Here is a 13,173-nt window from a genome sequence, read left to right on the forward strand (position 1 = left end):
TGGTGCCAAGGTAGTTGTAGTGCGTCACTCTTTCTACAGGGGATTGGTTGACGTAGAGTTGACCTTCTGTTATCCTTTTCTTTCTAATTATCATAAGCTTTGTCTTTTTAACGTTTATATTGAGTACATATTGTTGACTGTAATACGTGATTTTGTTTATAAGAATTTGTAGGTCTTCTAAGTTGTCCACAAATACTATGGTGTCATCTGCATATCTGATGTTGTGTAGTCGGTAACCATTCAGTAGAATACCTTTTTTAGTTTCGTGCAAAGCTTCGATAAATATTCTTTCAGAGTACAGATTTAAGATTAGAGAAGACAAAATACAGCCTTTCCTCACTCCATGCATGATTTTCACATATTCAGTGTGTTCACCTTCAACCCTGGTATTTGCTGTCTGATTCCAGTAAAGATTTCTAATTATTTTTAGATCTTGGTTGTTAATTCCTGCTTCTTTTAGTATTTGCATCATCTTGGCATGCTGCACTCGATCAAACGCTTTCTCGTAATCAACCAGTCATGCGTATACGTCGCAGTTGACGTCTCTGCATCTCTGGAATAAGACTTGTACTGAGAACAAAGCCTCTCTAGTACCAACAGCATTTGTGAACCCGAACTGGTTGGGAGAAATTTGACTTTGACACAGCTTGTAGATTCTCTCGTAGATGAATTATCTTTATGAACATTTTTAGGAGATGAATCATGAGGCTTATAGTCGGTAATTTTCACATCTTTTGGCTCCTGGTTTTTTTTGAAAGTGCAATAAACTTAGATTACAGCCATTCTGTTGGTATTTCTACAGAGTTGTATATGTTGTTGAATATCTTTGCGATTATTGCTATTGATTCGTTGTCCATTAGTTTGAGTAGTTCTGTTTGTATATTATCAGGGCCTGCCGCTTTGAAATCCTTTAACTGTGTTATTGCGGAATAAACTTCCTGCTGTAATATTCTTGGTCCATTATATAACTCTTCTTCTAGCTTAAAGGTGTTATCTCTTTGATCTTCAAATAATTTTTCTAGATATTCTTTTTTTCTTATTTTACTCTGTTTGTCCAAGATGGTGTTTCCGTCAGAATCAGTTATATTTCCTTACTGCCTTGTTCCTTTCCGCCAGTCCCTCTGTGAGTTCTTTAACTTTCTTATGTACATTGTGACTATCGTACTTTGACTGCAGAATCTCAATTTCTTCGCATATTTCCCTTGCTTCTTTTTCTTTCGCTTCTCTGATATTCATTCCTATTAATATATTTATGGTTTTATATTTGTCTGGGCCATTTTTGGCTTCTTTTTCTTGACCATTAGTTTCGGGATCTCATATGTCATCCATGATTTTTTTCATTAATCTATCTGCCTTTAAGTGCTTATCCTTTACATTTTGCACCATTTCTGTAATATGTTTGATCGTTTGTTCTTCGTTCGAATCTTCTCTAATTGCAGTCTTTTGCTCCTTTAAAGTGGCTTGGAATCTCATCCTCGTATCAAAGTCTTTCAACATACTGTTTTTGTCTTTCCGCCTGACCGCTGCCAGGCGGTTTCTCTGGGTATCGTCCCAGCTACCTTCGCGAAAGATAACTCCCTGATTTCTCAGGAAGGGTTCCACTTGCTTTTCTGTTATTGCAGGCGCAGGGGCTGTTTCTGTCCGTTTTTGTCAAATGTCAAAAATTTACAGTGTTATCCATGACGACACCATGCGATAGACCCGATTCTGCACATATGCTAATTGAAAATAACCTCTGCGAGAAGCCTATAAAGACAGCTTCTCGACAGTTTAATTAAAACCAACTTCGCATCCGCTTTTTCCTTTGATATTGCCAAGATACTTACAAGGCTGCCGCCGCGTCTCCGCCCCTTAGCCCTATTAAGGACTACTAAGCCTTGTAGCTCGACTCCACCAAGCACGCGTTAGTATATCAGCACTCTTCGATCGTCGCCGATCGACTTACTACTGCTGATTGTGAATACAATGCTGCAAATTGGAAATTGCATTACAGATGGTGAGGTACTATAAACCTATCTCCGTCTTTCTCATGGCGCTGACGTGCTGCGTAGAATGCCAAGTGCGCCTTGGTAGCTAATACAAGGTATATTATTAAAAAGGTTCAGAAACTATTTCCCTTTGGTAAGAAAACTAACTCCCCATTACAACAGTATACCACACCTACACAAAGTCCCAAAAGTACACAAAGAAAATGTACTCCTCAGATCAATTTGTAGCTGCATAAGTTTTCCTTACAGCAAAATAAGTTCCTCCTAGACACCTCAGAAGCTGCTTTTTCAATACATGTTCTCAAATTCTTCCATTCATCATTTAAATATGGTTTTGTAAGTTGTTGTTTCAGAAGATCTCTTACATTTTCTTCTTGTAGTAAATGCAGTTTGCATAAAACTAAATATTTGCTGTTGTATGAATGATATTAATTTTTTCTGTCTTCTTGTGTCATATCAGAATTATCTTATTATAAGTGATATCTATAAATACAGCACTCTATTTATAGTGCACCCAGTATTTAAAAAAATAATATTAATAAATACGTTTCATTAACATTTTTTAGTGCTTAATAAACCCGTTGTATACGGAAATCATTTTCTTGAAAAATGTCATTTTCGGATGTAATGTGTTAATGATTATCAATTATATCTCTATGTCTCTTCATTCTTCAAATCATATTTATTGTTTAGATTTTCGTCGAAATCCCGAGCAAAGCAAACTTTAGCCAATTTAGTGACAGCCATCGGTATGACCAAGATCTACGAATTAGAGGAATGGAATTCTGCTGTGGTAGATTCAGTGTTGGTCAATGGCGACAACTATTTCCGTGAATGTATGGAAAACATATCTGAAGAAGATTACGAGTTGACGATAGATGATTTAAATGCAGAGTGTTCCATCTTTCCTTTCTCATTTAGAGTTACCTTCAATCCAATTGTGGAGGGTACAATGTTTTTAGTTAGACCCACGCAGTATAATCTTTATAAAGCACTTTGGTAAGTAAAATAGCTAACGCCAATTAAAATATTTAAATGTGTATCTATTAGGGGTAGGAGGGGTTATATCGCGCAGCTAAGCAGAAATATTAAAGAAATGTACATTTTACACAATAAACATTTGACAAATTGGTAAACTCTGCACAAATTTTTGCTTTAAGATGGTATAAGAATTAAATGTAACTAAATATATATTACTAAAATATTGTACACATACGTAACACGTGCTTTTCACGATATTGCCCCAACCGGTGGGGTAATATCGCGAGCAATATCCTGTATGTTATTTAAGCTGGAAAAGTAACAAAAAATGAAAATAGTTAAAGAAATTTTTAATTTACACATTATAACACATTATCAACATATTAAAAAAGTTTTTAAAAAATTGTATTACAATAAACGTCGTTTTAATACTTCTGCTTTCTTAATACTTTCTTTGCACCCATCGCATTGAAAACTTTCAGCTGACTTCCAACCACCATAAGCTGCATATGCCCATACTCCACACCCAATGCAGCGATACCAAAGTTCCTTGTTTGTCCCAAATTCATCGCATACGATGTTTACTTAACTTGCTACAGAGGGATTGTGATACTGTTCGACAAATCCATTTTTCGAACGTTTGTCTAATACCAGTAAAAATTGAATCGGCATCAGTTGATTTTATATAGTTCCCAAATAGTTTTGGAAATGCTTAAGTCATTTCAAGAACAACAAATCGTTTGACCATCCCTTGTCTAAAGATGCACATTCTATTGGACCATCTCTCTCTAAATGTAGAAATAACCGTTTCGTAGGATAAATGCTCATTGGGGGACGTAGGACACAGAAGCACTTCTTCTTCTTCTTCTCGTAGCACTACAACCTGGGGTGGGTTTTGGCTGACTGCACAACTTGCTTCCATCTTGAACGGTCGTCCATAATAGTTGGGTCAGTGGGCAGCCCCATTGTTCTTAGATCTGACCATATATTGTCTCTCCATCGCATTCGTGGACGTCCTAAGGGTCTTCTTCCTGTGGGGGCTTCCTCCTATATTAATTTGGCAAGGTGGTTATCAGGGAGTCTATGGACATGGCCAGCCCATCTAAGACGTTGGGATTTAATCTTTTGGACTATATCGCTCGCTCTATATATCTGCTTGACCTCAGCATTTGTTCTCATTCGGTATTGGTTGCTATTAATGTCGTGATAAGGCCCAAAGATTCTTCTGAGGATTTTCCTCTCAAAACATCTAAGTTTTCTTTCAGTTTCTTTGGTCAGGATCCACGTCTCACACCTATATATGAGCACGGGTCTAATCACCGTTTTATATATTCTAATCTTTGATGTTCGTGTTAGGCTTTTAGATTTAATAGTATTGTGGAGGCTATACATACATCTGTTTGCTGCCTGAATTCTTCCTTTAATCTCTTCCGCGATATCGTTATCTGCAGTGATTGTTATATGGTCTATTGTCACATTTTGCCCTATTCTGAGATTCTGAGAGTTTCTTACCTATCCGTACTCTGGATCTACAGCTATTCGCACATAACTGAACAAGCTGGATAAGTTTTTTTGGAATTGAAAGTTCTGCCATTGCATTCCACATCTGATCCCTTTTAATGGGGCACTAATATCCACTTAGATGGAATATGGATCCACTTTAAAGGGGCAGAAGCACTAGCAGCATATATTATGGTAATTGTCCGTTCACGTACGGTTAAAGTACCAACACCCACTCGTTTTTGTCATCTTTTGGCATAATCTTAAAAAAATTCTAACAGCTTTAGCATTTAATGAAGATATAAGGTTTACGCTAGTGCCTTATGGCTGACAAAGACTTAATAGAGGATCCCGTTTTAAAAGTTGTCTTAGCCTTAGAATCTGTGTTTTAAATGATTAGCTTCTGCGAAATCAGAAGCTATTCATCTCAACTCCCAAGGCGTAACTCCATAAAAAAAATTTTCCAATTTTATTATGTGATCTGCTAACTCTTTCTATCTTTCCATGCAGTCAGCTATAGCCGAAGCTCGATTTTCAAAATCTCTTGCCCTTGAATGATCACGTATTATTGACTCCGAAATATTAAAATTTCTAGCGGCTATACGTATTTTGGCACAAGTATTAATTGCAGCTATAGCGTTATTAAGCTGCTCAATTGACCCGAATTGTCGTTGGGTCTTTCGTCTGTAGTTTCTTACCATCTGAAATAAAAAGGAAACATTATCAATAAATGTGAATATGTTCACTTTTTTTTTTAAATGTTTTTGCCTAATATTTGGTAAAAATAAAACAAAAATAGTTAAACGGTAATCATCTGTAGTTATCAATACCATCCAACGTTTATTTTCTTTACCAAAACCCAGGAAAAAGTTTACAAAAAAGTTATCATTAAAACAAATGAGCGACAATATCGTTCATCTTTGCTCTATCTTGCTACCCATCGACCTTGATTTTGTTTTCTAACCATTCCTTCAATAATGAAAAATCAAATTTAAACCTAATATGGACAAATTTCATACAAGCATGGGCAAAATTATCTGTACTTACGTATCTTACTTTGTTTTAAAATTATTACTTAAGTACCTTTTTTATTTTAGAAGAGCACAAAATTATAGGAAAAACTTTGAACTTCAACTTTTATCTACCACGTGCAACTATGTCTATTGAGCAGACAGCCGATTATTTCTAAATAGTTGCCAGCTTTCCCTAACACCGTACATTTGATTACATTTCATTACATTGGATTTACATTTGTGCGATCCATTGTACATATTTTTAGCCTGCGTTTAATTACCCACAGCGCAATATTACCCTTCCTTTCCTTACTTAAAATAAAGTAAGGTCTTAATCTTCTCCTATTACAAATGATATATAAAACTTACCCGATATCCACGAGTTTCTCTGGAAAACATACCATATCTGGTACCATACGCTGAAACTCAAACATATACATAGTCAAATGAGGTACTTAGTCGCACTACAGGCAACTGATTTATTGAACATTGTGTATCTTGTTGTATGTATGTTGAGTAATTGCCTTGTTACGAGCAGTCGGCTAAATTATATTTACAAAAATCGCTTATTATATCCGAATAACTTCGACACCTCGAAAGAGTACAAATCTGATATAGGAGAGACTTTTTTAAATAAAAATTTTCATTAAATCAGGATTTAAAGTGACGACTACTGATATTCTTGAAGCTCAGTAAGTTGAGGTTCTTACTGTTACACCACGTTCTCCAGAGAGGCTAGCAACCTTTGTTTTTATAGCTCTACATTTCTTAGAGGGCGTTTTCATTCTTCTTCTCCACGTGCCGTCTCTATCATTTGAGATTAGCGTTTATGGTGGCAAACATTTCTCTGTCTTCAGTTGTGTGCATAAATTCTAGTCTATTCTAAAGTCTAGTCCCGTCCAGTTTTCAAATATGGCGCAGTCAGGACAATTTTTTTTTCAATACCTTTCTATTTTACCCTTAATAATCAATTAAGGAGTGTAGTATATATATATATATATATATATATATATATATATATATATATATATATAACAATATAACTTTAGTTGTGTAGCAAATGTCCCAAATTACTGGTTTTTCTTATTTTAATTGTTCTATATAGTTTTCTTATAGTTAGTCTATTTAGAATTTCTTTATTTAAGTAAAGGAATCTGTAAGGAAATTAAAAAAAAAGAAAATTACCAGGAGAGGACAGAATACCGAATGACATTTGACCGGGACATAAATGTAAAATTTACTCTAAAACAGCCAAACATTTGAAACTAAAAAAATGTTTATTACTTTTCAGGTACTTCTTCAATAATTTTAGCAACCGTTGCGGCATAATATTTGTGACAAGACAACAAAGTAAAAGACAAGTAGCTTTTGGCAAACTAAGAGAATCGGAATACTTCATGTTTGATTCGAGTTGTCGAGGCAGTCCGATGTTTCTGCAAGGAACTGGAGTTGCGTATATTCTAAGAATGACAACCCTCAACAGATTACTTCATGTACTAACTTTGACGTTAAGAGGTGGAGACTTTTATATTTACGAAGTGGAAGTTGCCGATTTAAAACCAATTAATTAAAAATGTTATTGTTTTTGTGATGTCAACTTGGTTTTGAACCTAAAAAAATTACGTTAATTAACTTAATTGTTTTTTTCACCTAATAATCTTTTACTTCTTATTCAAGCACCTGAGAAACGTTAGTTTGATGATATTTCTACGTTTTTTAACCATTATATGCTTCTGAGTAAATATTCTTTTCTGTATATTCCATTACTCTCTCTTTAATTTTTTAAATTACGGTTAATAAATGTATTAAGTTTGTTTTCGTAGCGATTTTCCTTACATTTAATTTTTCCAACTTAATTTTAATAGTTTTCATTATCATCATAACTCAGCCTATAGTTGTCCACTGCTGAATGTAGGTTTGCGATAAACTTTTCCACTTATTTCCATCTTGTCTTGTGATGCTGTTGTCTTAGTCGTTATTCCAGAATCTTTTAATCCATCTGTCGACCATCAATCTGGCAACACATCTGGCCCAACTCTATTTTGTCGTGGCTATTTTTCAACTCCATCCATAACTCCTCTTCTTAAAACCAGGATTGGTACTTTATCTCTAATGCCAAATATTGATCTCTTCATCGCGTTTCTTAATATTGTTCTGAAGCTATTTTCTTGTGGCATTTTAAATTAATTACTATTTAAATGGGAATAAGCCACAATTAAAGGTTAAAATATTTCCACTTCGGAAATCGTTCTCAAAATACAAACATTATTATTGAGATTAGCGTTTATGGTGGTAAACATTTCTCTGTCTTATTTATAATACTAATGTTTGTATTTTGAGAACGATTTCCGAAGTGGAAATTGAAACGTCAATAAACGTATTTTAACCTTTAATTGTGGCTTATTCCCATTTAAATAGTAATTATTCTTCATCGCGTGTTGTGTAACTTATATTTTATTTATTGCTTTTTTCGTCAGAGTTAGTGCTTATGGACCATATGTGAAAAATAGTAGAACGCATTGGTTAAACACCTTTCGTTTTAAACATACTGAAATATTGGACTTAGAACATGTTCAATTTGCCAGCCTATGTAAGACTTAAATGCTTCTTCGTATTTCAGTTGTCTGATTGTTTCGTCGTAAGCAAATCTTATGCCCTAGAAATTTTTAAGCTGTTAAGGTGGGTCCATATATGCTCCGAATATCGTCTCGAACCCCGTCGCGTACAGCGACGCGATCAACAGAAGTTCGCGACGTCATTGAAATAAGTTAACGAATCGAACACCGTTCCGTACTCCGTACCAAACATTTTGGCGTTCCATCAGTAATTGAGTTGAATCCGCATCTGCAAGATGGAGGTTTCTGCAGCACCTACATTCTTATGCATTATTCAGTTAATAAAACAAAAAATACTCGTGAAAGAAGGTGATGGCAAACACAAATTTATAAAAGTATGGAGAAATATGTTGGCAATCACTTACTTTTGGATTTGAAATTTCAGTCGATCAGTGGATTATATAAAAATTTCACAAGGACATCCTTCCGACGTTGAATTTTTGATCACATTAGTAGGTCCACAAATAGGTCAAAAAGACACAAAATGGAGAAAATCTATCTCTGTTCAAGGACCGTTAGCTGTCACGATCCGTTTTTTGGCGACTGGAGATTCTTTCACTAGTTTACTACACTTTTTAAGATCTCGAAACAATCTATAAGTGTAATAATTCCGGAAGTATGTGGAGCTATAGTCGAAGGGTTGAAAAAAAAAACATTCAGGTAATTATACGTCTCACTTGTTATTTGAATTTTATTTCTAATTATGTTTAGTACTAATTTATTTCAAGTCCAAACTGGGCATACCTATAGAGAATATAGTTGGGGAAATTGTATTGGAACCATTGGCTTGGGACTCTATATATGTTGAAGTGGAATATGGGGTCGTTTGGAAAGATTGCGGTGAAAATTGGGATTCAGATGACTGAGGTATTGGATTGGTATATATAGATATAGAAGAATTGTTAGAATGTACTGAGGGAGTAGGGCTTTGTATTTGTTGTTCAAAGGTTCCTCTGTCTGCTTGAAATAAAACAGCCATTATTTTTCTTGGACAATTGACGCTGTAGCATTGGAATACTTTTTTAGTTTGGACGCCACTAGCTTCCCAAAAATTGCATATTTACTACAATCTATATATGGGCTAGAGTAGCGAATTTATCTGGTCTTCTTTGAACAGTTTCCTGAGCTGTCACAGTCTGTTGACTTTCTAAAGTGTCCTGAGTCTCTTTTGCTTCTATTATATCTTTAGGAATATCAAGATTATCTTCTCCCAAATTCTCATTTACTTCACCTATTGTCTCTATCTAAAAAAAATTGTATAAGTTGCTTCCACGAATTATCTTTTGCAGATACCGATAACATCCGAAAAATGGTTAAACGTGGCTAAACTGTATAATGATACTTGGAATTTTCCTCATTGCCTAGGGGCCCTGGATGGTAAACATGTGATATTACAATGACCAATGAATACGGGCAGCGAATACTTTAATTAGAAATCAACATTCAGTATAGTCTTGCTTGCATTGGTTGATGCTAATTATAATTTTCTCTATGTTGACTCTGGTGGTCAAGGACGAATTTCTGATGGTGGAATATTCAAGAATTGTTCTTTGTACAATAACTTGCAAAATAATTTTTTGAGTTTGCCTGAAGCAGAACCCTTGACTGAAAGACAACGCGAAATTACGTATTTTGTCGTTGCTGATGAGGCATTTGCTTTAAGCGAAAGGCTAATGAAATCATTTTCTGACATTCATAATAAAGGGTCGGTTCAGAGAATCTTTAATTATAGGTTATCGCGAGTGAAGAATGTATTTGGTATTGCTTCAGCAATATTCAGAATACTTCGAAAGCCTATGTCATTAAGTCCCGAAAAAGCTGCGCTCATAGTAATGACAATAGCTCATTTACATAATTTTCTACGTAAAAGCTCAACCTTCTGCCCGTTGTATACCCCGAAAGGAACATTTGATACCGAAAAAGATGGAAACGTTGTGGAAGGAGCATATAGAATGGTAACTAATGATCCTGTGTCGTCCCTTCTACCTTTGAGAAACATACCAAGGAAATCCCCTACCGATGCTAAAGTGATTCGAGATGAATTAGCAAATTTCTTCCAGAAAGAAGGTAGAATTTCATGGCAAGACAAATACGCGTGAACTATTTTAATGACTTTATAAAAACAAGAAACATAAAGAATACTTACAGTATTCTGAGTATTTCTAACTTTATCCCTATCCAAAAGAAAAATCATGCTCTTGTAAGCAAACCAGCTACTCTCGTACAGTTTTGATCGACCTGTAAAATAAAAAAAAGATAAAGTGAATGTTATTTAATAGGTACCTACTGAAGATTCAATTTGAATTTGAAACTTTAGTTACTGAAAAAAGTAAGAATCTATAGTAGTTTATGTACATGTTTCCTCTTATCTTTACCATGTCTTTTGTTAGTATATAGAGAACTAAATTTGATTTTTAACGACACTACCCCATTTTGTAATACCATTATAGCTTTACATATTAAATCAATTCTAACCAAAAAAATTACATCTTTGAAAATTAATGAACCACTCACCTGTTCCTGTGCCTTTACTTTTTTGATTTTTCCTTTTTCTCTCCGTAAACCAGATAGAAGATTTGTCATTTTTGTCTACACTCATCCGCTGTTATTTCCATTTTAGCAGCAATCTCTTCCCGCGCCTCGTTTTTTTTATTTTGTTATAATATCTGGGATTATTTGTATCCCATAATATCTCTTTTTCCCGATAATTTTCTATTAACAGTAAACTATTCTCTTCCGTCCATTCCATTTTGATACACTTAATTTTGAAACACCTTCAAAATAATAGACTGAAATGACTGGAAATTCGGTAGAAGATTAGCAAGCGAGTCCAGACATGAATTTACGGTGTACATAGTCGCGCTCACGTTTCTTTTGATGCGAAGGCATTTTACCGACAGCCAGCCAGTGGAACTCTTCGATGTACGTCGTTGACGCGTCGAGGTACGGTGTACACGTCGCGGTGCATGACTCCGTCCACAATTAAGAACGCGACGGAGTTTGAGACGGTATTCGGAGCATATGTGGATTCACGTTTACTTAGTTGACGCTATGATCTATGACCTTCAATTTTAATTTTTTCGCTTATTACAAATTTTGTTCTTTGAGTTATTAATTTTAATACCACTTGTTTTTGACGCTTCCTAGTGTGTATTTACTGTTTTTTAACCTTTATCAACGTTATGATATATCCACACGATGTCCTCGGCGAATCCTAGGCATTCTCTCTGTTTATATTAATTCCTATCCGCTCTTTCTTTTCGCTTGAACATATTATGTATATTGGAGCATAGCTGTAAACAATTTCTGAGAGATAGTATTAACCTGTCTAATTCTACGTTCTATGGGAAACTTTTTGCTATCTGTATGACGTCCGAAACAGACTGTACCTGTTTTGTATACACTCTAGTTCCCTTACAGACGAAGTGACTGGTGTCCGCCATCGATGCATTGTGAGGAGAAAAATATAGCCTTGGTCCAGTCGTCAGGGATTTGACCTCTTAAAATCATACGAACAAGCTGAATTTTGGTTTTCACACTTTACAGAGGAACACAGGGCGGAATGAACCGGCGAGGCAGAATGAGATTTGTATTTTTTCAGGGGTATGTTATGTTGCCATCTACGCTGTTTGGTAGTAAGCTACGCTCCGATGGGTAGTTCTTTAACTGGTAACATTGTTCACTGCGAAGCGAAGGTGGTATTTATAACGTACTTGTGAATTTCAATGGTTTTGTTGCATTTTCTATCCATTTCATCTAAAGGTATTCGTATCGTCTTTAGCCTTTAGACGTTTTACTGATGAAGCCTATTAGTGTTTATTATGAAGAGTGCGATAATGGTTAAGATCAAATTTTGGAAAAGTAGTAACTTTATTTCAGATTGCACCGTTTTTGCATTTATTAATTTAACTATAATTAAAACAGCAACGGGAAGCTTCAGGAGAAGATTTCTTTTATCTGCATTAATAGATGTTTAAATAGATGATAATTTGAAACCCAGTATGGCTAATAATTTAAAAGCGACAAAAAATTTATAAAGAGAAGCTGATTAGAAAGAAGAGGCAAAGAAAGGAACTCCGATTCCCGTGACACTGAAAATAATGCTCAGTATTTATACTACCCCAACTTTTATTCAACTTCCATAAAGGATGGGTAGCATGCTCATTGTGATATACTTGACACATAATTCTTGTGCAGACGTAGATAACAAGGATGATAAATCAGTTTTCATTTGTGAATCATGTGTCAATTAAAAATTATGTTAGGGGTAATAGTAATAAGTTATTTATCACTAATTATATTTTTAATCTCCTTAGTCCCAGCGTCGTCTATAGGCGACATAAAACATACCTCGTTTGGGAATTTTTGGTGGAATGTCAGTCTAGGTTGGCAGCCCTGAAAAGCAGTTCATTGGAAAAGCAGAGGTAGCAGTACTTGCTGGAGTGTGTTTTAGTTCATTCATCCGCAACAGACGGCAATGAAGGAGAAGAAAAAATGGCAACCGTTCCTTCCGGCTAAATTTGTACAAGCCGTGAGTAGCAGTGAAAGATACTTCTGGAAAGAACTCAGATTTTAAACCATGATTTCTAACACCAGATAATACTTCTTTAGAAATAAATTATGTAAATCTTCTATCTCATGCATATGTTAGCAAGTATATTTGTAAGAGTTATTATAGATCAGTCAAACAGAACGTATTTGGAAAAAACTGGAAAAGTTCGTTTGAATGGTGTGGAAGATGTAAAAAAATTTATTCAGCAAGTTTGATGATGTTTTTTATGGGATATTCTCGGATTAGGATGTATTGGCGCCGCAAAATCAAAGTAGAATGTGTAAGTAACCTCATACCAAGGGATAAATATTTTTGAATATCTGAAGGTTGTGTATGATGGTGACGTAACGGATTAAGAAAAGATCAACAACAAGTTTTTGGAAAGTAGAACCACTGATCAGGTCAGTTGAAAAAGGTGGTTTGTTGAATCCAAAACCTCAAGTAGGGACTATAGACGCACAAACGATTTCTTTCTTGGGGCATTGCCCAGTCAAATAAGTAATTAAAACAAAGCCCAATACATG

General features: G+C 35.1%; 1 protein-coding gene across 1 annotated transcript in view; it reads left to right on the forward strand.

Annotated features, from left to right (window-relative positions):
- The window catches only part of LOC140434535 (uncharacterized), a 102,748-nt gene extending 95,618 nt beyond the window's left edge, over positions 1–7,130 (forward strand). The window contains exons 20-21 of the mRNA XM_072522874.1: positions 2,682–2,987; positions 6,774–7,130. Of these exons, the coding sequence (XP_072378975.1) occupies positions 2,682–2,987; positions 6,774–7,053 (586 nt within the window). The 3' untranslated portion in view covers positions 7,054–7,130. The remainder of the gene's footprint in view (positions 1–2,681; positions 2,988–6,773) is intronic.
- Positions 7,131–13,173: the final 6,043 nt, after the last annotated feature.

This window comes from Diabrotica undecimpunctata, chromosome 2 (assembly GCF_040954645.1).
Source record: "Diabrotica undecimpunctata isolate CICGRU chromosome 2, icDiaUnde3, whole genome shotgun sequence".
NCBI classification, from domain to species: Eukaryota; Metazoa; Arthropoda; class Insecta; order Coleoptera; family Chrysomelidae; genus Diabrotica; species Diabrotica undecimpunctata.